The sequence below is a fragment of the Pseudorca crassidens genome, chromosome 16, assembly GCF_039906515.1.
Source record: "Pseudorca crassidens isolate mPseCra1 chromosome 16, mPseCra1.hap1, whole genome shotgun sequence".
Lineage (NCBI taxonomy): Eukaryota > Metazoa > Chordata > Mammalia > Artiodactyla > Delphinidae > Pseudorca > Pseudorca crassidens.
Genome location: NC_090311.1, coordinates 32,428,341 through 32,455,216, shown reverse-complemented (window position 1 = coordinate 32,455,216; position 26,876 = coordinate 32,428,341). Strand labels below are relative to the sequence as shown.

The following is a 26,876-nucleotide window of genomic DNA, read 5'->3' as shown; positions in this document are numbered from 1 at the left end:
GTGATACTTCTTCTGCAGAAGCATCTCTTCCTGCCTCTTAACATTCATTCTATATTGTAGCTATTTGGATGACCACTCTGCAGTATTTTCTTTGCTATCTTTCTGGTTGAGTAATGAATAGTTTTGGTAGAATCAAGTACTTCAATTTGCCACATTTTTGATGCCGGCTACATAAGAAAAATCTGACCTTATAATAGGATTTTTTCTCTTTATTTTTAAGTAAGTAAAAATAGAAAATATGAGAATAAATTTCTTTCCTATTATTTATGAATTTTTGTTCTTTTTTTCCCCCAGAACTTTATGAAATCTTCCTCTCAAGAGCAAAGGAACGGTGGAAAAGCTTCAGTGAAACAAATTCAGAGAATGATGTAGAAGGTGTGATTTTTTTTGTTGTGGTTAATAAAAATTTCTCAAAATCCAGTTGCTGAGATACTAGTGTGATTTTTACAGTGTATCAGGAACTAGTAATTCTTCACATACATTATCTCCTTTAATGTTATAACCCTTTAAGTAGATGGTATTATACTGAATGATATAAGAGGAAACTGAGGCTCAGAGTATTTAACTTGGGAACAGTGAAGCTGTAATGTAAACCCAGGTTGTTGAACCCCAGAGTCCAGGTTTTAATCACAACAGTAAGACTAATGGGATACAGTATTTTTAGGCCAACTCTTAACTTAAAGATAGATGATCTGCACACCTCACTTGTGACCTGTTGTCTCCCCTGACTCTCACTGACTTTCATTCACTCCCTAATGTATTATTTATAATTCTTATTGTGCCTTAACCTTTGTTCATTTAATTCACGCATAGACTTCATCTTTCCCTCCACTGTCATCAGGTTTTTTTTCCTAATCATTTTGGCGAAAACAGGAACACTCTTTTTTCCTGTCATCATCGTTTATTAAATTTAGGTAAATTTATTTAAATATTTCTTGTCCTTGAATAATGGGGAGCTGTTTATCTGCCAGTCACTTTTCTTTCTACTTCATAGAAGGCAAATTTTTCTCTTCCCTATAAGTAAAACTCTAAAAATGAGCATGGTTTAGGGTAGAGAAATGGTGCATATCTCATAGTGGTTTTCTATGAGTATGTAAACAACTCTGTTAAATTCCTTGAATACTCTTTTTTCTAATTTAGAAAAGTGAACAGTATGGTGGGGAAAATTGACTAAACAAGGTTAGAAAGAAGATTTGATTGGCAGAAAGTTTCATGTAAGTATCATCCCAAGACCTGTTAGCTATGTCAGCTATTTGTGGGAAACTAAAAGTTCAAGGAAGAAGATGTAAGAAGTTTTAATTGGCAGGGCCTCAGCCTGAGTTTTAAACTCACTTTTATGAAATATTGGAAGCGTAAGAATTAAAATTATGAGCATTTACTTCAGAGACATTTTGTCATGATTAATAAATGGTAAAAGTTATATTTTAGTAGAAATTAAATGTAAATGAAGAATTGTTTCAATCAGAAAAACTGTTCTGTTTAAATTACTGATTTCTTATTTCCTGGGTGTTTATAATTTGTAGTTGTCATTAAACTTTTTTAGCCATTATCTTTTCAAATATTACTTCTGCCTCATCTTTCCTCTCCTTCTAGGACTTCAATTACATGTATGTTAGACCATTTAACAGTGTCCCATAAGTCTCTTATACTATTTATTAAAATTCTTTTTCTTTCTGTGCTTCAGTTTAGATGATTTTTGTAATCAGGTTCATGAATCCTCTCTTCTTTTATATCCAGTCTATTAAATATGTCCTATTTATCCAATATATATCTTTAATTTCAGAAATTATACTTTATAATTCTAGAATGTCTACCTGGTTCTTTTTATAGATTCTATTTTTCTGTGGAAATTATCTTTACATCCCACACATTTCCTCACTCATTTTCTCTATTTTCTTTAACATATTTATAGCAGTTAATATCCTTGTTTAATTCCATTCCTGGATCATCTGCAGGTCTGCTTCTATTGACTGGTTTTTCCCTTGATTATACATCATATTTTCCTGATTCTTTGCATATCTTAAAAGTTTAAATTGTATGTTAGTTATTATAAATAAAAAAGGTATAAATTGAAGCTGGTGTTTCCCCTCAGAGGAATTATGCTCTTTTCTGTTAGGCCATTGGGTTATCGCCTCAATTCAGTCAGTAACTGAGCTAGGTTGGGCAAGATTACAGCTTTAGATAGACTTAGTTAATCTTGGGTTTCAAATTTGTTGATAGGACGAACTGTCCTATTTTGACTACAGGCTCCCCTCTTCAATGAGACATTCTCCCAAGGGCCATGTGCTTATGAGTTATTTCATTATGTCTTTCCAGCTTGGCCTTCTGCACTACACTAGCACTCAGCAAAAGTCCCACAGGGTAAAACCAGATATACATTCAGGCTCCTCCAGATCCTTCCTGTCACGTCAGTCTTATGTGGCCATGAAAAGCTCTTCTGGTTTCTCTTTCCCTAAGCAGAGTACCTTTGTCTATGGAGGCTCAATCCTGAGCCCATTCTGAGACTTGGCAGATGCCCCTAGAAAGAAAAATGGCCACTGGTATCCACTCACCTAGGAAAGGGAAGGCTCTTCTCTTTCTGGGATTTATATCCTTTAGACTGCTTTCCTGGCCCTCAGCAGTGAGAACATGGAGTCCTAACCACTGGACCGCCCGGGAATTCCCTCTTACGCCTTTTTTAAAACAAGTGGTATTTGAAATTCATTCTTTTTCCTAGTTGTTATTGTGGCAGCAGTAGCCTTCCCCTACCTTCTATGAAACCCAGAAGCAGAAATCTTGCACCATAAAACTTTCTGATAAATGTATAGATACTTTCTTCATATTAGAGGCTCTAAGTTCCAGTAAAAGCTATATGGCATTTCTTTAAATTTCTTAATTATTCAGCTTTTAACTTTCCTTAAGTAACATATATGCTGTGTGATCATTCTGTGTTGGTAAGATTGAACTCGGTATAGTCAAGTAATCATTTCAATTTTATCTAACTGGCAAATGCAGGTGTATCTGTTGCTGATCGGGAGGCCAGTCTGGAATTAATTAAGTTGGACATATCCCGTACATTCCCATCTCTCTACATCTTTCAGAAGGTAAGGGTTTCTAACCAGCTTGTAACAACTAATTTTTTTTTTAATCCAAGGGAACAAATTCTCTAAATGCATAGCTCTTATTTTTTAAAAGGCAAAACTGTAAAAATTGTAGACCTTTATATAAAAAATGTAAAACTAGTAGGAAAAGAGTAAAGGCATTTCTGTTATTTTATTCCACTGTTTGAATGCATTGCAGTTAACATAGCACATAAAGGTACTTGATGAGTTTTCACTGAAGTGAATTTCTTTGTTTCACTTTCTATTCTGTAAAATATTTAAGTTTTAACATTTTTGCCTAGTATATTGTTAAAATATAAAGAAGTTTGTTCCAAAACTTTAAATTTTTTCATAATTATAATACTATTGAAATAGGAAGAAACAGTTTATTTTTTGTGCAGAGGCTGTTATGAAGTTGTTTATATTTTATGAGGAGAGAAATGATTACATTTTATGTGTCTATATGACTCAAGTCTTTATTCATGGAATTCTTCTATCTTTATATTGATAAAATGAGATTAAAAATTTTACCATTAAGATTAAAATTATTAATAAACTTAATTTCGTGTAGCTTGATGGTTTTCTCTTGCTGAAACTGTATTATAGCAAATGAAAGAATCTATTTCCATTATAATTTTATTGTACCAAATTTAGACATCTTTAAAATTGCACACAAACTACATAGCTTGTATCCATCCATCAAGTGAGTTTATTTGGCTTTTTTGGTTTTCCATAATTAAATATTTTTTATTCATACTTTAGAAAACATCTTTGCGGAGTGATAAAGTATACTGACTAAAACTAGTCATTTAGGAAATGTAAAGTTTATTAACATGTTTTTTGAGAATCAACTTAGAGACAGTTATTTGTATAGCTTGACATTTCATTTTTCTCTCCTCTAAGGGTGGCCCATATCATGATGTCTTACATAGTATATTAGGGGCATATACATGTTACAGACCTGATGTTGGTTATGTAAGTATTTGTTTCAGTCTGCTTTTTGAATATAAACATTTTATCTCTCTTATCTCATAATATCTTATGTTGTATTAGCTCCCAAATGTCTGTATCTTTATGTTTTCTTTTCTTGGTCATATTAACTTACCCGGAGAGGAATCTTCCCATCTCCTACCAGAGGCTTATGAGACTGATAGCCAGCTTTCTCGGAGAGCAGCTGGGGATTTTACCATTCAATTCGTAAACTTTTATTTATTGTTCCTGCTGTGGTGCCTTCTCCCCTTCTCCCTAACTCTCCTTTTCCTGACTGTCCCTTCAGAGATAAACCTCTTATGTTCTGCTGGGTTGAGGGGAAGGTAGATGGATACCTGTCCATACAGGATAGAGGAGGGGATTTGCTCCTTTCACAGATTTTCAACCAATCCTAGTTTTAGCCCTACCTTTCAATTTTAGAGGAACCTGATAACTTCACTTCCTGAGCTTTCCAGATTTTGTGACTGAATTGGCTTGCTGCTTATTGGCTTCCTCCTCTGCACATATTTTAGTTTCAACATTCTCCATTTAATTAAATTAAAATTTCTAAAATGCTGTTGACATCTTTTATCTACTGTTTATATTATTTTCCATTCTTTTCATCCTCCTAAGTTAATATTTATCTTTTTATTTACTGTTATTTTAGTTGGATTTGGGAGGGAACAAAGAAAACTGTATGTTCAATTTGTCATGTTTAACTAGAAATCATTAAACCTTCATCTTCTTGCCTTTGTCTTAAAATAGAAGAATTTTAGAGATCTCACAATAGGGTGGCTGTGTGGTACAATTTATCCTATTTTGTTGCATGTTCATTTGTATATTTGTTTATTGATCCACTTAACAAATATTTATTGTGTGCTTATTGCTATATGCCAGGCTTTGTTCTAGGCATTTTGTTCACCTTAGTGAACAGAAGAAAGATTCTTCCCCTTTTTTTTTTTTTGTTTTTTGCGGTACACGGGCCTCTCACTGTTGTGGCCTCTCCCGTTGCGGAGCACAGGCTCTGGATGCGCAGGCTCAGCGGCCATGGCTCACGGGCCCAGCCGTTCCGCGGCATGTGGAATCTTCCCAGACCGGGGCACATACCCGTGTCCCCTGCATCGGCAGGCGGACTCTCAACCACCACGCCACCAGGGAAGCCCCCTTTTTGATGCTTATAATTTAGAAGGAGGAGACAGACAATAAATAACAACAAATAAGTAAATCATATGTTATATTAAAAGGTGATAAGTGCTATGGAAAAAGTATGGCACGGGTTGAGGGGAAGTGAAGGTTTGGGTATGGAATGTAGTATTAAAGGATATGTCCTTATAAAGGAAGTAAAATTTGAACAAAGAATCCCTCTTGCTCATGTGTTCTGTAATAGAACTGTAAAGACATTATGTAACCCCTTCACATTTTAAAGTTGACATTCATTTAAATTTTTTCATTATAAGTTTAATTGTAAAGGATTTAATTTTTAGCACTTGTTAAATATTGATATTTTAAAATAAAACTCATACTTCTTTTAAAAAGTGTAGCCAGTAGAATTTTAACACTATAATGAGTTTATATATGTCATCATCCATTTAAAGAAAAATATATGAACGAGTTCTTCATTAATAATCTACAGAATACACAGATTTATTGGCTCATTGGATTTATGTAAAATGACCACCGTAGAACCTAATTGGTGATGGCAAGCCTCACTGGCAAGCCAGGCAGTCAAATCAGACTTGTTTTATAATATATGATAAGAGTAGTATAAACTATATTGGAATACATATTTCATGATGTGGTTTGATAAAATAGGTTTTTAACTGCATTAATGAATAATACATACTTAATCTATAAGTAAATCACACAGAAGTTTTATCTGTGGAATTTCTTCAGTATATCTTGTAAAAATTTGGTAATGGTTCACATTCCAGTTATATTTAAAATAACCAAGGACACCAATCTGTATTGCTCTTTTATTTGTTCTCCTGGTCTCTCCGTGTAAGTCTGTTATACAAATCTCTACCAGAAGTGCTCTGTAAACTGTTTTTTTAATGAAAGAATGAATATTTTTACAACAGCAGTTCCCAATTACTTATCTGCTAAAAAATGTGCAATAGCTGCTCGTAACTCACAAGCAAACATCTGTATAGCTTAGCCTTTTACTGAAGACCTTTCATAATTTGTAAATGCATCCTACTTTTTCTAATTTTTCCCATTAATCCCATTATAAATCGTTTGTTCCAACTGTGCTGGCCCTGTATGTCTCTGCTGACGTGTCTTTTCCATCTTAGAACGTTTTTTCCTCATTTGTCCAGCTGCTCTTCCGGGAATCCAGCTTCACTATCCTAACCCCCACAGCCTCTTCTTTCTTGGAATTTCAGCGGCACTTCTCATAGATCTCTCTTTTTTTTGCGGTACGCGGGCCTCTCACTGTTGTGGCCTCTCCCGTTGTGGAGCACAGGCTACGGACACACAGGCCCAGCGGCCATGGCTCACAGGCCCAGCCGCTCCGCGGCATGTGGGATCTTCCTGGACCGGGGCACGAACCCGTGTCCCCTGCATCGGCAGGCAGACTCTCAACCACTGCGCCACCAGGGAAGCCCCTCATAGATCTCTTTTGTTCCTAGTTCTTCACTTTCTACCTCAGACAGATGTGTTATAACAATGGAGACAGTCACCTAATTTTCATTAAATTTTGTGAGTTTATACTCTGAAATACTTCAAACTGAGAGAAAATGAAAACTAGGTAGAATACTGAGATAGACTTTTGTAGCAAGTAAAAGCTGATACTTTTTTCTTTTTTCCAAAATTTTCCCTAATACTTTTTAAACCACATGAGCAAGAAAGAAAAGTAAAATTCAGGGAGATTTCATAATTTTTAATGGTTCTCTATATTTACCTTTGTTGGAAAATAAAAAGAAATTTAAAAACTTGGTTAATTCTACTTTGTAATGTCACTTTGTAATTTTTCAGGAATACAATAAAATAAACTGTATAGAATTATTATTGTAAGCACATTTTGATTAATTTCTTTCCCTTTGAAGGTCCAAGGGATGTCCTTCATAGCAGCAGTTCTCATTCTCAACTTGGAAGAGGCAGATGCCTTCATTGCATTTGCAAATCTCCTGAATAAGCCATGCCAGTTAGCCTTTTTTCGTGTGGATCACAGCATGGTATGGACAGTTGGAATGAATTGTGTTTTTCTTTGACAGTTTCTATAGTCTGAATGCCCTTTTAGAGTGAAAAACAGTAATTAGAAGACTAAGATAATCTGATCTAAAATAAGCTTTTCATTGAATTATTATAGTTTTATGAATGCTTGATGAAAAGACTCAGAGATGTTAAGCAGGATTTTCTATTACTATGAAGGATTTATTTTCTCTATTTCTAGAGTGTACTCTTAAATAATTTTGTTGAAATTTCTATCTTTAGATGTTGAGATATTTTGCAACGTTTGAAGTATTTTTTGAAGAAAATCTCTCCAAACTGTTTCTTCATTTCAAATCTTACAGTCTTACACCAGACATATACTTGATAGACTGGTAAGTCATAACATATGTAAAATATAACTATTAAAAGGAAACAAAGTGTAACTTTCTGCCTAGAGTAAATTTCATGCACAGTACCATACATATAAAAAGCTCTTCGCTTACATGTAGAGAAACTCATATTTTTGTGGAGAGGCATGTGATTAAGAGCATGGACTCTGTGTTGAAATCAGAATCCCTCAGTTTGTGTTTCAGTTTCCTAACTATAAAATGGGAATAATAATATCTATATCTTGAGTTGTAGTGAGAGTGTTTTGCATGGATTATCTCATTCAATGCCTGGTACATAGTAAGCTCTCAGAAAGAGTTACTTGCTGTTCCTTTAATATTCTTAACACGAGGGCTTATGATAGTTATGATAGTGTTTCTTTATCGAGGGCTTTGTTTTTTTCCAAGGCCTTATCCAGCTTTCTGACCGAGTAATGATGCCTTATTTAGGTGCTAATGTCTTTTTTCAACTTTACAATTCTAGCTCTTCTGTTTTAACTTGGAAATTTTGCCTAGGACTCTGGTGAGCAGTAAAATCGATTATAGAGAGGGCGGGTGAACTTTGCCCAAGAGATGGAGCAGTTGATCGTAAGATAGACTGTTAGGAGTACATGTGAAATATTTCAACCTTAAATCCTAATCATTAAACATCAGTGGGTTTCATATAAATGATATTGTTTTAGTATGGAAAAATAAATTAATAATGGCATTGATCAAGTATCTTTCCAGTTGTTTGAGGTTTCTTTTATTTAGGCTTTAAAAAAAAAACTAAGTTATTTTTCAGTGTATTCTCTTCCATTCCCATTAGGAACATTAGAATTCTGTTGAATAGGACCCAAGATCATGGGGAGAGGGTTTTATAATATGGGACCCAAGGGACCAAGATCAAATATGTAAATCTGTAAAAGAAGGGGGGAAAAAAACTCCTCAACTGTCCCTCTTAAGGACTGTGAACATGAGGCAAAGCAGGATCACAATTGATAAAGGGAGCAGGATGGAATTAATACTGAGTGAGTACTGTATACTAGAAACTCCCTAGGCAGTACTGGTACCCTTTCTCATTTTGAACAGTGAATTAGTATTCTCTGTACTACCAAGAGTATCTTTTTTGTTATGCAATTAAAATTATGTGTTTATAACTTAAGAAGTAGACACGGATTTTTGTTTCACTGCCTCTGTTGAGCTTATAACATATGAATCCCAGGATCAGTGGTGCAAGAAAAAAGAGGAATAAATGAGTGGCAGTGCTAAAAGGAATTTTTTTCATTTTTTAGTGGCAGAACCTTTAGTTTCCTTGTTCACGCACGTTTCATCAGCAGTACCTCAGATAAACACAGTCTGTGTAAAAATGTGTACCTTCTTTGCCAAGGCAACATCAAGAGAAGTTCTCTAGCACCTACTCTCCCTACTTCCTCAACCAGAGTGCTACCCCAGAGTACCACTGGATAAAGACTTACATGATCAAACATTATCAGAAAGGATGTGAAAAACCATTTTGGTGATTCTATTGGAGGGTATACATGCTCCAAAAGAAGTAAAGTTTGGTGAAGGGAAAACAAAACAGTGGATGTTTGTGGAAAGAGAAAAGAGGATAGTCAGACTTTATGGTTTTGTATTTAGGTTACTAAAAGATGGTACTTGGTTTCCTCATACAGTAGTAAGAAGTAACTTGTATTGAGCATTTCTTATGTGCCTGGCACTATTCTAAATACTTTACATTTATTAACTCCTTTAATTTTCAAAACAATTCTGAGAGGTAATTTTATTTTGTTTACTAATGAGGAAACTGAGGCACAGCAAGGATGAGTATCTTACTCAAGGTAACACAACCAATAAGTTGCAAATCTAAGATTCAAACTCAGGTATTCTGATTTCAGAGCCCATACCCTTAACCATGAGGTTATTCTGCCACTCTAGTTTGTATTAGGCCATATCTCGACATAAGGTTGTAAATTCACATACTTCATTTCCAACTACTCACGTTCTTTGAGCGAAGGAGCCATATCTTATTTGCCTTTTTCACCCTAATTAAGCACTGTTCTTTTTATATAGAGATACTTAATGAGTGAATGAATAAACGAATGAAAAATTCCAATGACTTTTTCCCCCTAATTTTAGGATCTTCACACTATATAGCAAATCACTACCACTTGATCTGGCCTGTCGAGTCTGGGATGTATTTTGCAGAGATGGGGAGGAATTTTTATTTAGGACTGGATTAGGAATCCTCCGACTATATGAAGATATTCTCCTACAGATGGACTTTATTCATATAGCACAGTTTCTAACTAAATTGCCAGAAGATATCACATCAGAAAAGCTGTTCACCTGTATTGCAGCCATCCAGATGCAGAATAGTACCAAAAAATGGACTCAGGTAGAGTGGCATTTTCCTACTTGTAATAGATGTGTAAAAACAGTCTATTTCTTGTAAAAACAAAAAGTCATGTATTTCTCAAATATTAGTGCTTAAATTTTTTAAAAACTTACAAAAATAATTTTTGACTTTGGAAAAAAAAAAACGAATTGCTCTGCTTTCACCTCTCCAGACTTATGGCTTTATTTTTATGTAAGTCCAGTAATATTTTATGAGTTTAGTGAAGTACAGCCTACAATAGTCATGTATTTGCCAGGGCAATTGTATAATTACCTTGGTATTTCAGATAGACAACAGTTGTTTTAAATACCTGATGTGTACTAAGGGTTTGCAATAAAAAGAATGTAATGTATGATCCTGACTTTTTAGATGCTTAATCTTGTTAGGGAAGCAAATATATTGGAGGGAAGCAAATATATTGGCAGTCAAAAGTTAAATGACATAAAAAATAGTGTTAACACTTGCTCCATGAATGATAGCCAGTAGGCATTATAAGCTCTCAAGTTTTATTGCTTATGAAAATGAAAATATAAGAATATTGGTCCAGAGGATGTTTTGTTACCTAACAGTAATTTTATAATATTTGGCAAGTGATGAAAACTGGAATCTAACTATATATCATAAAATTGGGTTGAAACAAACAAGAGGATTTGAGAATGGCAGTCTTTCAGGGGACAGAGTTATGTGTACTAAAGCTGTTTCATGTTAATAAACTATAGTTTTTAAAATCTCTTTAATCTGCATGGTAGTTTTTTTGAGGATTAATGTTTACTTTATATAATTTCCAGGTCTTTGCATCTGTGATGAAGGACATTAAAGAAGGAGACAAGAATAATAGTCCAGCTCTGAAAAGCTAATCTTCAAAATTAACAGACTAATTGCAATATTAAAAAAATGTTTTTGATAAAAGTATTTTGTTTCCTATGTAAACAGCATGGAAGAAAATGTTGAAGAAAGCTAAGAATCAAGACTTGGAAAACCGCTGATTTTGAATTCCATGGCTGAAGTAAATGAGTACCTATTGACAGTATTAATAAAAAAGTATTTTATAGGGAGAGCCATTTTACAAAGAAAAAAGTTTAAATGGCTAGTTCATACTCCGTAATTTGGAGTGAACAGTTTAATGCAATAAATTTTTTTAACAGCTTTGGAGATAGTTCAAATTTTTACATCTTTTCTTTTTTAACAATTAGCATAAAGGAGGAGCATAACAATTAGCACTTTGGAGGTCAGAACAGGATTGTTAAATACTACTTTAACTTCCAAAATACTATTTGAAATAAACACCTTAGTACAGATATTATCTCCAGTTCCACACATTTGAAGATATTATAGACCAAGAATAAGCAACGTTGATTGTAAATTATTTACGTCACTGAAGTTGTTTATCTTCACTCACAGGTTGGGGCAAATTTAGGTTATCTGGGAACTAGAAATATTGGTAGGAGATTGTTTAGCATTTGTGTAGGTGTTTTTCCACAGTACCATGTCTATTTGTTTTTGAAAGGAAATTGTTTCATTTCCTCAAGGAATTCCTATCACTCAGAGCATTTTAGCCTCTCTGTTTCTAGTCTAAGAAATTGTTCATCTAGTAATTTAAGAAAGCTAACTGGTAGAAGAAATTTCTTTGCACTTTAAAGGACTGAAGGCTTTTTGGGGGGAGTAAGTCCATAAATATAAAGGAGGTTTTTCACTGGTAAGAGTAAAAAGTCATGAATTTTGAGAGTTCTTAATTAGAATGCTACTTGGCAAGACTTTAAATTTGTTAGTTAAAATTCTTTCACTGTAGAAACAAAATCTGTTAATTCCAGTTTGAAATTGGAAATCTTAATATGTAGCCAAGTCCATGACTTGTAAAACACTGTGTATAATTTTCTAATCAAAGGAAATAAGAGTAAAAGGTAAAATTAATTTTTTTCTAATGAGTAACTTTGATTATATTAGGATAAAGGAATGATTAACTATCGGTAAATTGACATTAAATTTATTATAATATGTTTAATTCTTAAACCTAAAATAAATCACTTGAATATCATGAGTGATATCTATATAAAATGGTATTTGGTTAATAATTAGATTATAGTGTGCTTTTATGTTGCAATTTTGTTTGAAACAACACTTAAGCACACTATTTCTGTTAGTGGTATATAGTCTTCAAACTAACAAGCCTGAGAACCTTGTTAGTGTAGCACCTGCCTCTTTAGGAGTATGGGACCAGACGGTACCTATGTATTTTTACCCCATGGGTCATTCTAGCCTAGGGACCACTAATGGAACCCTCAGAAGTTAACTCCTCTCCTAGGAGCTTGCTTAGTGGAAACTAGTAGTGTAGTAAAATATTGAGGGAGTACCCAGGGTCTTAATAGGTTTTAGAATGACATTTTAACTCTGGTAACTACTTCCTTGGTATTGGTGGCCCTGATAGAGGGAATGTAACCCCTGGCAGTAATCTCATTGAGGTTATACTCCCTGCCTAAACTTAATCTTACTTTTGTGTATTTGTTTTCAGAGTTGGACCTAAGTTACTGTATTTCTTTTTCTCATTTTTATTATTGTATAGTTTCTTTACCTTTCAAATATAAATGTGTATATAAAATGTAAATACAAGGAATTTATTAAAAACCACTATTAACAGTTACTGTGTAAATAAAACTCGTAAGCAGAGTAATTACTTGAAATGAGTCTTCATTATTTTGGGGATATTTAACTACATGTGGAGATAAAAAGGGGATAAACTTTTTTGCCAAATTTCTCTTCCTGGGATGCACTGGACCTTTAGCCTCTTGAGACTGACAGTACTGGCACCTAAAATATTTTTACTGTCTTTTCCCTTGAACCTCTTATACATGCAGTATGGAGTTACTCATTGTTCACATGGTCAGTTGTATGACAGTTTTTTTGGTTAAAGTATATTTTCAATTAAAAAATAACTTTCCTAAAAGCCTCAAGATAATGTGAAATTTAATATGGTGTTGTATTTGTTTGTCTATTTAATCAGTATTTCTCACTTCATTGTCCTTTTAGCACAGGTCTACATTGTATTATTTAAATGCTACTGGAAGACTCCAGCAACTAGCATAGTTTTCTAAAGTCAGAGAACATAGTCATAGTTTTTGTTGATTTCTTTTGCAGTGATGACCTTCATATAATGTTGTTGGTTTGAGTATATACATATATATATATATATATATATATTTTTTTTTTTTTTTTTTTTTTTTTTTTTTTTTGCGGTACGCGGGCCTCTCACTGTTGTGGCCTCTCCCGTTGCGGAGCACAGGCTCCGGACGCACAGGCTCAGCGGCCATGGCTCACGGGCCCAGTCGCTCCGCGGCATGTGGGATCTTCCCGGACCGGGGCACGCACCCACGTCCCCTGCATTGGCAGGCAGACTCTCAACCACTGTGCCACCAGGGAAGCTCCATATATTTTTTTTTAATTGAAGTATAGTTGATTTACAATGTTTGTTAGTTTCTAGTGTACAGCAAGGCGATTCAATTCAGCTATACATACATACACATATATATATATTTTTTTCATATGCTTTTCCATTATGGCTTGTTACAAGATACTGAATATAGTTCCCTGTGCTATACAGCAGGTCCTTGTTGTTTATCTGTTTTATATATAGTTTATATCTGCTAATCCCAAACTCCTAATTTATTCCCACCCACCACCCCCTGGCTTTTCCTCTTTGGTAACCACAAGTCTGTTCTCTACGTCTGTGAGTCTGTTTCTATTTTGTAAATAAGTTCATTTGTGTCATATTTTAGATTCCTCATATAAGTGGTATCATATAGTATTTGTCTTTCTCCTTCTGACTTACTTCACTTAGTGTAATTTCTAGGTCCATCCATGTTGCTGCAAATGGCATTATTTCATTCTTTTTTATGTCTGAGTAGTATGCCACTGTGTGTATATACCACATCTTTATCCACTCACATGCTGATGGACATTTAGGTTGCTTCCATATCTTGGCTATTGTGAATAGTGCTGCTATGAACATTGAGGTGCATGTATCTTTTCAAATTAGAGTTTTCTCCAGATCTGTGTCCAGGAGTGGGATTGCTGGATCATGTGGGAACTCTTTTTAGTTTTTTAAGGAACCTCCATACTGTTCTCCATAGTGGCTGTACCAATTTACATTCCCACCAACAGTGTAGGAGGGTTCCCTTTTCTCCACACCCTCTCCAGCCATTATAATTTGTAGACTTTTTTTTTTTTTTTGGCCACACCGTGTGGCATGTGGGATCTTAGTTCCCCAACCAGGGATCGAACCCGTTTCCCCTGCAGTGGAAGTGCAGATTCTTAACCACGGGACTGCCAGGGAAGTCCCCTATTTGTAGACTTTTTGATGATGATGGCCATTCTGACTGGTGTGACGTGATACCTCATTGTAGTTTTGATTTGCATTTCTCTAATGATTAGTGATGTTGAGCATCTTTTCATGTGCCTTTTGGCCATCTGTATGTCTTCTTTGGAGAAATGTCTCTTTAGATCTTCTGCCCATTTTTTGGTTTGGTTGCTTGTTTTTTTGTTATTGAGTTGTATGAGATGTTTGTATATTTTGGAAATTAAGCCCTTGTAGGTCGAATCATTTGCAAATATCTTCTCCCAGTCTGTAGGTTGTCTTTTTCTTTTGGTAATGGTTTCCTTTGCTGTGCTAAAGCTTATACGTTTTGATTAGGTCCCATTTGTTTATTTTTGCTTTTATTTCTAGTGCCTTGGGAGACCTAAGAAAACATTGGTACCATTTATGTCAGAGAATGTTTTGCCTATGTTCTCTTCTAGGAGTTTTATGGTATCGTGTCTTATATTTAAGTATTCAAGCTATTTTGAGTTTATTTTTGTGTATGGTGTGAGGGTGTGTTCTAACTTTACTGATTTGCATGCAGCTGTCCAATTTTCCCAATGCCACTTGTTGAAGAAGAGACTGTCTTTTCTCCATCGTATATTCTTGCTTCCTTTGTCAACGATTAATTGACCATAGTTGTATGGGTTTATTTCTGGGCTCTCTATTCTGTTCCATTGATCCATGTGTATGTTTTTGTGCCAATACCATGCTGTTTTGATTACTGTAGCTTAGTAGTATTGTCTGAAGTCTGGGACTTTGCCTGCAGCTTTGTTCTTTTTCCTCAGGATCGCTTTGGCAATTCTGTGTCTTTTATGGTTCCATATAAATTTTAGGATTATTTGTTCTCGGTCTGTAAAAAATGTCATGGGTAATTTGATAGGGATCTCATTAAAACTGTAGATTGCTTTGGGTAGTATGGCCATTTTAACCATATGAATTCTTCCAATCCAAGAGCATGGGATATCTTTCCATTTCTTTGATCATCTTCAGTTTCCTTTATCAGTGTTTTATAGTTCTCAGCATATGTCTTTTACCTCCTTGGTCAGGTTTATTCCTAAGTATTTTATTTTATTTATTTGATGAGATTTTAAAAGGGATTTTTTTGTTTACTTTTCCCTTTCTGATATTTCATTGTTATTGTAAAGAAAGGCAACAGATTTGGTTTGAGTATATTTTTTGACTCTACAAAAGTTAGGTAGCATTGGCAAAAGGGCATTGAGATTTTCAAAGCCTCTTTTAGGATAACAGCTTTCATTGTAGCTTAGGAACTAAGGCTATTTTTATCTAGAACAGTCAACTTTTTAGAGTATACATTGTTGGAGGGTATAATACTAAAGCATATAATCATGGAATAATTTGTCTTAAAATGCCATATGGTTTATTATGATTTTTCATTTCCTATTTTTGTTTGGATAAGGTAAAATTATTTTGTATTTCATGAGCATATTCACACAGCAGAGATTGGTATAAAAGGCAAAAATCATGTGAGGTAGCAATGGAAAATCAGATTTTAATTTGCCATGATTGTTTTATAGTTTATCTGACATAATATAGTGTCAGAAAACAAAGTCTTACCTCTGGGGGGGAAAGTGATTTTTGTATTGAATTCATATTATTTTGATTTTGTCGAAGCAGTGTCCAAAATATGAATTTCCAAATGTAGTGTCAGGGAAGAAGAAATTTTCCTCTACCCTTCTAAGTTTTTCTGGCAGGTTTAAGAATTAAATTGATGTGAGACACATTAACAGATTAACAGGAAAAGACAAGAGTTTAATAACATGTATTGTGGGAGAGAACCAGGAAAACTGAGTAACTCACCAAAATGACTGAAACCCTCACCTTAACTACTGTCTTCAGCTGAAAACAAAAGGGGATGTGGGGGGTAGTGGTTTGAGACTTCAAAGGGGGAGGCGATGCATGTGGAGATGAAAAGCAAATGTTTGGTACACAGATGTTTGCTGGGCCTTGCAGTACACTGAGTGGACTCTGATCTCTAGGCCCTGCCGAGTGTTCCCCACCTCACCTAGCCCACATTCTTAGCTCTATTCCAGAACAGGCCCTTTGTCAAAATTCTTTTTGGCAGTAAAGGGGTCAGTAACAAGAAAAGCTTCCTGAGTCTTCTGTTTCTTAAAAATAATCAGGCTAAATTAATCCTCATGCCAAAGAGATACATTTTGGGGTGACAAATTCTGCTTCCCTACAGTGGTAAGACCATTAATTTGGACTTCACTGTTTTACAACATGTAAAAATGAAAATTAAATATTTTTTTAAAAGATTTAAAAATATATTTTTTATTTTGGGGAAATTAGCCACTTCAGAGAGAGAAGATAGCCTTGCCCTTTAAAAATATTGTTTGCTAGAAATGCAAATCAAAACTACAATGAGGTGTGAATGGCCATCATCAAAAAGTCTACAAATAATAAATACTGGAGAAGGTGTGGAGAAGAGGGAACCCTCCTACACTGTTGGTGGGAATGTAAATTGATATAACTGCTATGGAGAACAGTATGGAGGTTCCTTAAAAAACTAAAAATAGGATTACCATGTGATCCAGCAATCCCACTCCTGGGCATATATTCAGAAAAGATGAAAACTTCAATTTGAAAAGATACATGCACTGCAATGTTCATAGCAGCACTATTTAAAATGGCCAAGACATGGAAGCAACCTAAATGTCCATCGACAGATGAATGGATAAAGAAGATGTGGAATATGTATACAATGGAATATTACTCAGCCATAAAAAAGAATGAAATAATGCCATATGTAGCAACATGGATGGACCTAGAGATTATCATACTAAGTAAAATAAATCAGAAGGAGAAAGACAAAAACATATAATATCACTTATATGTGGAATCTAAAAAAAGTGATACAAATTAACTTATTTACAAAACAAATAGACTCACAGACATAGAAAACAAACTTATGGTTACCAAAGGGGGAAGGGAGGAGGATAAATTAGGAGTTTGGGATTAACAGATATACACTACTATATGTAAAATGGATAAACAACAAGGACCTACTGTATAGCATGGGGAACTATAGTGAATATCTTATAATAATCTATAATGGAAAAGAATCTGAAAAAGAATATATATATATACACATATGTATACCTGAATCATTTTGTTGTACATCTGAAACTAACACAACACTGTAAATCAACTATGCTTCAATAAAAAACATATTGCTTATTTACTAAGAGTGTAATTGCAGAAGTGAGCTACTTCGTACTTTGAATGAATGCAGGAACACTCGGTAAGCCCTGATTATGTGCCAAGCACTGCCTCAATATTTTGATAGGCTACATAAAGTTACAAGGCTTGGGAAGTTAGCAAAACTGCATTTCTTTATAAACATTCTACCATTCATATTGATCTTCTCTTGGTTCCAATTGAGGTTTTATTTTGTACATTTTATTACGTGAGTTGGGTTTATTTTCTAAAATACTCCAAGAAGGAAATTTGACTTTACGAAAATTGCATTGCGGGCTTCCCTGGTGGTACAGTGGTTAGGAATCCGCCTGCCAATGCAGGGGACACAGGTTCGAGCCCTGGTCTGGGAAGATCCCACATGCCACGGAGCAACTAAGCCCGTGTGCCACAACTACTGAGCCTGTGCTCTAGAGCCTGCGAGCCACAACTACTGAGCCCATGTGCCACAACTACCGAAGCCTGCGCGCCTAGAGCCCGTGCTCCGCAACAAGAGAAGCCACCGCAATGAGAAGCCCGCGCACCACAACGAAGAGTAGCCCCCGCTCGCCGCAACTAGAGAAAGCCCACGTGCTCAACGAAGACCCAACGCAGCCAAAATTAATAAATAAATAAATTTTTAAAGTGCTTCATTTTTTGAACGTTTAAGTAAACAGTACTTCCATTATTTTATTTAAGGTAAAAATGACATGTACTATTGCAATATATTTATTTGAAAAAATCATTTTTGTAATAAAAGTGTAAATGATTAATATAGACGTGAAGGAGTATATAAAATTGATAACAATGGGGTATATACGTTCTCATTTTTCATCTTCATGTACAACACTATACAAAATGGTATAAAAGCAGAAAGTGAAGCCTCAAATGTTTTTGGTCTAAGCAGTATTGATAATCAATATTGTAAGTACATGATGTATTCTGATTATCAAATAAATCCTAAGGCTTTTAATTTTAGCTTCTATATTCTTAAAAAACTTTGAAAGGGAAGTATTAACTTGATTAAAACTTTTGTAGATTGTAAAATGCTTTGAATGCCTGTGTTTGGGCTTTAAAGTGTGAAAATAAATTGGAAAGTGTTTGAATGATAGGGTTTGTTTTATTCTTAATTTATACCAAGTGATTTTAAATAAATTGTGTATGCAGTAAATTTGTCATAACTTAGTGGTAATAGTTCTGATTTGATTTTTAAAGCCACTTATGTGAGCCGTTGAAAAACTAAACAATTCTCATCACACTTTTAATTAGACTGCATGTTTTATGATCTTTTAAACATGTGAATCAAATCCTATTATTCCTTAGTCAGGACCCTCTAGTGACATTCCTCATAATAAAAATCCAAATTTTTATTACAAGTTCCTATTTATTCTAGTCTCTCTCTCTACAATTTCAACTGCCACTCAACCTTATTAACTTCACTGTGGATCTGATTTCTCAATCTCCCAATTTCCTATCTACCTAAGGGCTTTTACTCTTACTTTTCCTTTGGAAATATTCTTTGCCTAAGTCTTCGTATGGTTTATATTATCTTCTCATTTAGGTCTCTACTTAATGTCTGTTTACTCAGAGTCAGACTGTTCTCTACCCATCCTCTGTCAGTATCATGACCTTACCGTACTTCATATTTCTTTATAGTTATCTATTACTTACCACTAGCTAACATTATTTTATATAGTCGTCTATTGTTTCCACTACAATGTAAACTCTGAGTTCAGAAAGATTGTCTTGTCTTTTATTACCTCCGAATTGCTAGTGCCCAAAATAGCGCTTGGCACTACACATGATAGATATGGATGAACAGATTGTTTTTATTTTGGACCATTCCTAGTGAACTTACCTTTCATTTAAAATATTTTTATTAGCTTATACAATTAGTTAGAAACTCAGATCATTTCTGGTTCACTCAGAAGTTCAACACTTAGAGATTGGCTAGAGGAGAATGAACTAGTAGACGTCAGAAATAGGAATATCAGGAGAGCGTGGGGGTCAGAAAAAACAAGGGCCAAATGTGTTTCCATAAAGAAGTGATCAATAGTGTCAGGTGTCAATGAGGTTGAGATGAGGACTGAGAGATGTCCATTAAATTTGACCATGCATAGTCATTGATTTCCTTTGTTACTTTGGTGTGTGTTCAAGTATTTAAGTACTAATGGAAAATATTCAGTAGAGGTTTAAGAAATAAAGAGTGAATGGGGTAATGTATAATCTAAGTTTCCTGAATAGGCTGCAGGGAGATGGATCCAGAGCATATCATGAGAGAAAGTGGAAAAGGTGTTAGATGCAGGTAGGTTTGTAAGCTTGGTGTTGGGAATCTGGAAGGGGAGTTCTGTCTCATAGCCATTGTTTACTTTGTGAGGTAGGCAGGAAGTGGGGCCATATAAGCAAGAGGGAGCAGTGGTTTTGTTTTTTGACTGTTTTGTTTCACTTCTTTGATTGGGTGGATGGTGAAGCCATTAAGAAATCTAGAAGAAGACGGCATTTTGTGGCTCATCTGGACAGTCTACCTCTGATTTTTTTGTGCCACACCCTCTTGTCAACTCTGCTTCAATCATACTGGTCTTCTTCTGATATTCAAAACATACCCAAGCTTATTCCTGCCTTATTCTCTTTGCCCTAGCTGTAGCTTCTGCTTGGCCCATTCTTCCCCTGGACTAGCTGGCTGCTTGACATTTGGTTCTCAGCTTAAAAGTCTGTCACTTCCTCAGATACCTGATTACCCAGTCTAAACTAACTACCCAGTTACTCTCACACCACTCTATTCTAATATTTTGCAGAGAATTTCTCACATATACGTAGTTGTCTCAACTCCTGGAAGGTGAGTGCCATATCAACAGGAATCCTGTTTGCCTGGTTCACTGCTGTACAGCACCTAGAAAAGTTACAGGTACCCAGATGACATTTAAATGTATACCCTTAAAGTGAATGAACAAAACTTTTCATAGCCACTCTTGAGGTCTGCACAGTGGCAAACATGTCCGGAAACACCCAGTGCAACTCATGTCAAGTGTGGGGCTAAGATATTAGATGAGATTCCTGTCCTTTGAGAATGAGATGAAATTGCCTTGAATTCCATCCCTCGTGTGTTTGGATAAATCTTCCCCATTTGATCTCTGAGGAATCAGAAGGGAAGTTGTTGGCCTTGAGTTGATCATCGAAGTCTGTAGAGCAGATACTGCAAGGAACAACAGAGAAAAAACAGACAGAGGAAAGACTGGGGAGGTGGGCCACAATTGAGTTCAAAAGAGGGAACAAGAAAAGATTTTCAGTACCTTAGGGAAAACCCCTGTAAAAAGCAGTATTTCAGAAGTCGGGGCAAGAAATTTCGGAGTTAGTTTGGTGAAGGTCAGAAATCTTAGTAGTGTGAGACTGACTGATAGGTATTGTCTTTGATAAGAAAGAGGTATGATTTAAGAATAATTACTAATGGAGGTTATAATTTATCTTAATACTGAACTAGTTTTCCAAAGACCTGGGTTTGGCTACTGTTGTATCACAAAGTGACTGTAGGCTTCCGGGCAAGTTAATTTATCCTCTGTGAGCATCAGTTTTCTCACCTATAATGTAGGGATAAAAACAATCTGCTCTGCTAATCTCAGTGTTATGAAGGTTGCTGAAGATGGTTATGAGGGACGTGACGTGCATTGTAAACCCTTAAATTTTGTACAATTACAAATAATTAAAGTTGTTGGAGTCAGAAATGGAGGAAACAGGTGGTTACATGGCAGGTATACCATAAATTCTGAGGTTGGGGCGAGGGGTGGCAAAAGAACTTGTTAAAAGGGACTGCAGGTAAGAAAGGGAGGGACTGCAGGCTGAAGTGAAAACCAAGGGACAAGAAAAGCCCAGCTCCTCCCTTCAGGTGCCTTCTCTAATAACTGGTCTATTGAATTCCTGAACCTTACGTCTTTTCTACTGGCCACTCCGGTAGGCTTATCACTACATTAAGTTCTCCCTTATCCTGAAATAACTTTTCAACAAGAACGCTACCATAATCTTATTTCTCTCTCCTATCCCAGCCACAAAAAGAGCCCTCTTCTGGGTCATTTCGGGGAATTTTCACTCAAAATGTGAACTGCAGATGGTGGCAAAGTTTAGCAATATTAGTCTCTGACATCTTCACCTGGATACTCAGTACATCTTTCTACCTAAAGGATCATCCATTGGCAGGATTTAATCACATTAGCCAGTGTGTGAAGGTACCTTGCAAACAGCGCTACTGAAGTCTGCATAGTGCGGCACCATCATCAATTAGGTGAGGAAACCGGGCCCTCCACGGTAGGCAGACTCGCCTAGTATCACACAGCTAGTTTAAGGCTGACTTCTGCAGCAGAACTCAGCTTCCCCAAACCCGAGGTCCTCGGAAAAGCTCACAGTCTCCCAAGAGAGTTCTGACGAAAACCAAACTTCGCCAAGTCTCGCGCCACCGGGACTCGGGGGCGGGGTGGAGAGCACGAAGTATCGCGAGATGACGGCGTTTTCCCGCGAAGGAGAAGCGCGCGTTTTTCTCTGGCTGGACACCTGGCCGGGAGACTGGGACCGGCAAGCGGCTGGGAGGTTTTAGCGCGCGGCGTTGCAGGCGCTGTGAGGAGGGCACCCGGTTCCGGAGTGTGTGTCCAGCCATGCCGGCGCAGCGCCCCGCTAGCAGTGGCGGTGAGTGAGGAGAACCTGCCTCCCGAAGCGGGCGGCGGTGTCCGGGGCGGGGGTGCGGGAGCAGCATGGAGAGACTGCCGCCGAGCTTTTGAGGGGAGAGGCGACCCCGGGCAGAGACTGAGGAGGAAAGGAGGGTTACCTTTTCTGTGGGGAGTGAGTGGGGGACACCCGGAACTGCGCATATTTGCATGGTATAGGAAATTTGACACAGGGGAGCTGCGTTTTCCCAAACATCTCCATTTGTAAACTGGGGTCCAGGCAACTTGTTGACATAGTGAAGGCTTAGGATTTCTTCTGAGAGGTGATACTGGCGTCCCCCTGGGTCTTCATGGTTTGCCGCAAATGCACCTGGGAAAGGGAGGAAGGTTGTTTACTCGGAAGTTGAGTAACTGGTCATTTTTTAAAGCTGCAATTTAAAAGCCTTGTCCCCTCCTAGGGTCCGTAGCTCCAGATGTGGTTGAACAGCCGGAGACTGCCGTGATTACTCCAGCCATGGTAGAGGAGGAAGAACAGCTTGAAGCTGCTGGGCTAGAGAGAGAGAGGAAGATGCTAGAAAAGGTAAAATAGGCATCAAGTTCATCGTCGGGGGTGTGGTTTGTGTGCTTAAGTTTACTAGTCTGGTTTTTCATCAGCTTTAAAACGGGCTTCCTTATTTATCTCTGTTTACCGATGCTATTTTTGAGAAACCTTTGCATGAGCTTTGAATGAGGCTTCTATCAGATATAGTCTTGGTCAATAAAGTGGCCTCATTTCTCTTAGGTGAGCATTTCAAATTGATTGTTTAGCTATTATAATTCTTCCAAAGTCGGTAGTGAATTATTTTTAGTGAATTCTTTCAGTGCTGTTTTCCACCTAAGTGATCAACTTGTTTTTTGCTTTCTTTTACATTTCTTGGACTATTGCCGAGTAAGATCCTTTAGGTTAAAATGTGATGTACTTTTTCAACGAATAGTTAATTATCCTTGTGGTTTTCTGGTACAGAGTATTTTGTAGGTTACTAAAAGCAGTTTTTAACCTCTTGAAAAACTTCAGTTTTTAAGTATATTTTATTCCAGCACTGTCCCACCCTGTTGCTTCATTATTGCATATGCAAGAAGACTGACACCTACTACATCTTATGTGCTGCCTACTAAGTGATTTTCTTGTAATAATTTATTTAACCCTCCCAGTATTATGGTTATTTAGGTACTTTTGATATCTCCACTTACATATGATGAAACTGAGGTAATTGGGGGTCAGGTCACACACTAGTGAACTCAAGTTTGGCTGTCTCCAGAGTTCTTGTCCTTAACACTAAACCTCTCTGAGGACATTAATATTGAATTAACTCCATGTAATTACAGAACTACTCAAATTGGGGAATAATGCACTCCAAAGGCAAGTAATGAATTAGTTAGTCCCTGCTATTTTATATCAACAATAATGATAATTTTGTTAGCATTTTTGACACCTCATGATCATTTATGGTGAGTCAGTCACTGTTCTGAATGCTGTACATGTATTTTACTCATTGAATCCTCAATAGTGTCAAGTAGATATCATTATTAAACTCATTGTGATTACTATTATTAAACTTACTAGTTTAATTACTAGTATAAACTATTACTTTTATTAAAATAGTCTATAAACTAGGTTCTATTTTCATTACACTTTACAGATGAGGAAACTGAGGCACCTAGAGGTTGCCTGGGGTCCCTCAGCTAGAGATGGTAATGTAGGCCATGTGGTTCCAGAATTCACACTTTTTAACCACCTTGCTATACTTTCACTCCAGTATATAATAGTTCCATTATTACTGATCATCTGTAGTTGACCATAATCCGGTGAGGTAGTATATTAACAAATTTTAATAGAATTGGGAGGTCAACCTTGAACCACCTTTACTCATTCTATGCATTCCTACAGTACTTTGTTAGACAGTATTATCCTTACTTACTTGATTCTTTCTCACTTTGTTTCTTGAGGGCACATCACATTGTTTTGTTTTTGTAGGCTGTGCACCTGGCAAATAGTAGGCTATAGTAAATGTCTATTGAATTTCTAACTAAGGTAAAAGAATATTTTATAATATATTACCTAACATATATGATTATATAATAAAATAAATATACTTACTAGCCATTGTAACAAGGTGAATTGTAAAGGATGAATCCTGGGGCATGGTCCAGAGTAGAATCAACTCCAGAGATTGTAAGTGATAAACCCTTAATTTTGAGTAGTGTAGTTCACTTTTATAACCCATGAAGATTGTTGGTTAAGGAAATGCTATTTGAAGAAAGATATGAGGTGTAATAAGAATACATTTCAAGAATGCATGAGTTCAAGTGAAGAAAGATTATTTTCACATTTAAAAAAGGTCTATCAGGGAATTCCCTGGTGGTCCAGTGGTTAGGACTCGAGGCTTTCACTGCTGTGGGCCCAGGTTCTTTCCCTGGTCGGGGAACTAAGATCCCACAAGCGGTGCGGTGCGGTGTGGCCAAAAAAAATTTTTTAAGTAAATAAATTTAAAGGTCCGTCAAAATTTATAGTACCATAAGTATTTGCTGATTAAACTAGGGATCAAAATAACTTCTACTTTCAGTGAAATTTTTAAGCTCTTGAACATTTTGCAATCCTAAAGTTTTTTGGAATTGTTACTCTTGAGGGATAGGTATGGTACAACTAGCTTTTCTTTAGCAGTTATGCACCATAGAACTTAAAATAGCAATTTTTAATCCATTTTTCAGTACTTCCATGAATAAAGCTCTTTTCAATCCTATTAGTGCAGGGTGTAATTTGCTAAAAACCTAGTAGGATTGTGGTTCATTGTTATTATGTATCTTTTTATGTACAGGTATTGAAAGAATTTGATTACTTTTTGTCCTTGACACTTACAAATTATTCCCTCAGTGACTGTAGAGAAAATTCTAAGAATAAGTCTCTCTCTTACATGTCTTTGGAGCCAAAAAATTCAGTACACAAAAGTAATGATTCCTTTTCTTTTGGGAGAATTCAGTATTTATGGGCATATATTTAGAAGTACTTAAGAGAGGAAGAGCTAGCTTAAGTTCTTAATGAGAAGCATTTACTTTGCTTTAGGAGATTTGAAGGTTTGTGAAGATCCTGGAGAATGATTTTGACATTCATTTGCTACAGTTATTTTCTTTGACTTTTCACCTGCATTTCCTTTTGAAAGAAGTCATTGTTAGTCTAGAATACTTGAGAGTAGCTTTAACTTCTCTGTACGTGGGGGAAGGGGAATGGTAAGAGTTGTGAGGGTTCTTGGAAAGGTAAAAAAGGAAAACAGTTCATATTGTGTAACCTGAAATAGAACTCCCTCCACAAAATAAAGAAATAAATAAAACTGGGGTTTGGGAGAGGTAATGGGGTAGACAGTGGAGAATTTATGCTCTTGGTGGCCACTGGCATACTCTCTCACTCTCTCATCAAGAGATGCTTCCCACCAGGCACTCAGTATTGAATACTTTCCACAGATGAAGCTACAATTTACTTTAATATTAACAAATAACAAAATTAAGTCAAGAGAGAGTAATGATAGATGAGAAGATTTACAGAATTATTTTGAAATACAGAAGACTGGGTTTAAAGGTTAACCATTGGCATATTTTAATTATATTATAAATTATTGTTCCATGATGGCGCCTTTAAGCTTTAATTACTTCAAAGATGTATGCTGATTTATTCTGAACAGGACTTAAGGCAGCAGATAAATTAAGCACAAAGTATTTTAACTAAAATAAAGTTAAGTTTAAGAATTCATTTTAATAAAGTTTTAAGTAATTTCATCTCATTTATAATATCCATTTCATTCAGTGACTGACTATTGTAATCATAGTAGTACGTTGGTAATAGTAAAAGAAAGGCTGTCCTAAAAGAACTGAAAATAGAGTTTTATGAGACGTCAACAGATTATCTGCACGGGTAAGACTATGGATGATTTTTTAAAGATTTTTTATTTTCTTGTAATGCGCATGTATTTCATTAAATTTATTCTTAGGTATCTTATTGTCACTGCTTTTGTAATAGAAAATAAATTTATTTTGAAAGAAAAATTAGATGACATAACATCTGGGAAATATAAGTTAGTATATACTGGTGTCTGATTTATAAGGTCAAGCCTTAACACTAAATTAAATTTACCTCACACACGCTCAGGAGTGGAATTGCTGGTTAGTAAGATTTGCATATATTCAACTCTCACTTGACTTCAGCCCACTTAATGCTTTTCTTTTGAGTTCAGATTACAGTATTTGGTTGGCAAATTATGAACTGGATTTGGCCTTATGTCTGTTTTAGTGGAACACAACTTTTGTTTACGTGTTGTCTATAACTGCTCGAAGGCAGATTTGAGTATTTGCAATACAAACCATATCATGCTGAAATATTTAAATATTTGCCCTTTGCCCTTTTACAGAAAATGTTTGTGGACCGTTGAACTATACTATTTATTTGTTGCTTTTGTTTTCTCTCTTGTGCCCTCTGTTATTGTTCTGTTAAAATGTTTAACTTTTATTGTGAATTGAGAGGGTTCCTCCTCAGCCACTAGACTGTTGTATACTCTTACAAATCAATAAATAAATGGTGTGTAAAAGTAATATGGAAAGCAGAGGTTTGTAAATGGAAGGCGTACAGAGGTGAAAGATAAAGGTAAGAGTATGAGAGTAGAAAGCTAAAAGGTAAGGGCAAAGCTTGGGCAA

General features: G+C 35.8%; 2 protein-coding genes across 4 annotated transcripts in view; both read left to right on the top strand.

Annotated features, from left to right (window-relative positions):
- The window catches only part of TBC1D12 (TBC1 domain family member 12), a 95,507-nt gene extending 82,877 nt beyond the window's left edge, over positions 1 to 12,630 (top strand). For all 3 annotated transcript variants that reach the window (XM_067709955.1, XM_067709957.1, XM_067709956.1), the window contains 7 exons: positions 295 to 375; positions 2,995 to 3,083; positions 3,984 to 4,055; positions 7,094 to 7,222; positions 7,482 to 7,591; positions 9,704 to 9,962; positions 10,751 to 12,630. In XM_067709955.1, the coding sequence (XP_067566056.1) occupies positions 295 to 375; positions 2,995 to 3,083; positions 3,984 to 4,055; positions 7,094 to 7,222; positions 7,482 to 7,591; positions 9,704 to 9,962; positions 10,751 to 10,819 (809 nt within the window). In that variant the 3' untranslated portion in view covers positions 10,820 to 12,630. The remainder of the gene's footprint in view (positions 1 to 294; positions 376 to 2,994; positions 3,084 to 3,983; positions 4,056 to 7,093; positions 7,223 to 7,481; positions 7,592 to 9,703; positions 9,963 to 10,750) is intronic.
- Positions 12,631 to 21,992: 9,362 nt separating this feature from the next.
- The window catches only part of HELLS (helicase, lymphoid specific), a 40,671-nt gene continuing 35,787 nt past the window's right edge, over positions 21,993 to 26,876 (top strand). The window contains exons 1-2 of the mRNA XM_067709944.1: positions 21,993 to 22,179; positions 22,616 to 22,737. Of these exons, the coding sequence (XP_067566045.1) occupies positions 22,149 to 22,179; positions 22,616 to 22,737 (153 nt within the window). The 5' untranslated portion in view covers positions 21,993 to 22,148. The remainder of the gene's footprint in view (positions 22,180 to 22,615; positions 22,738 to 26,876) is intronic.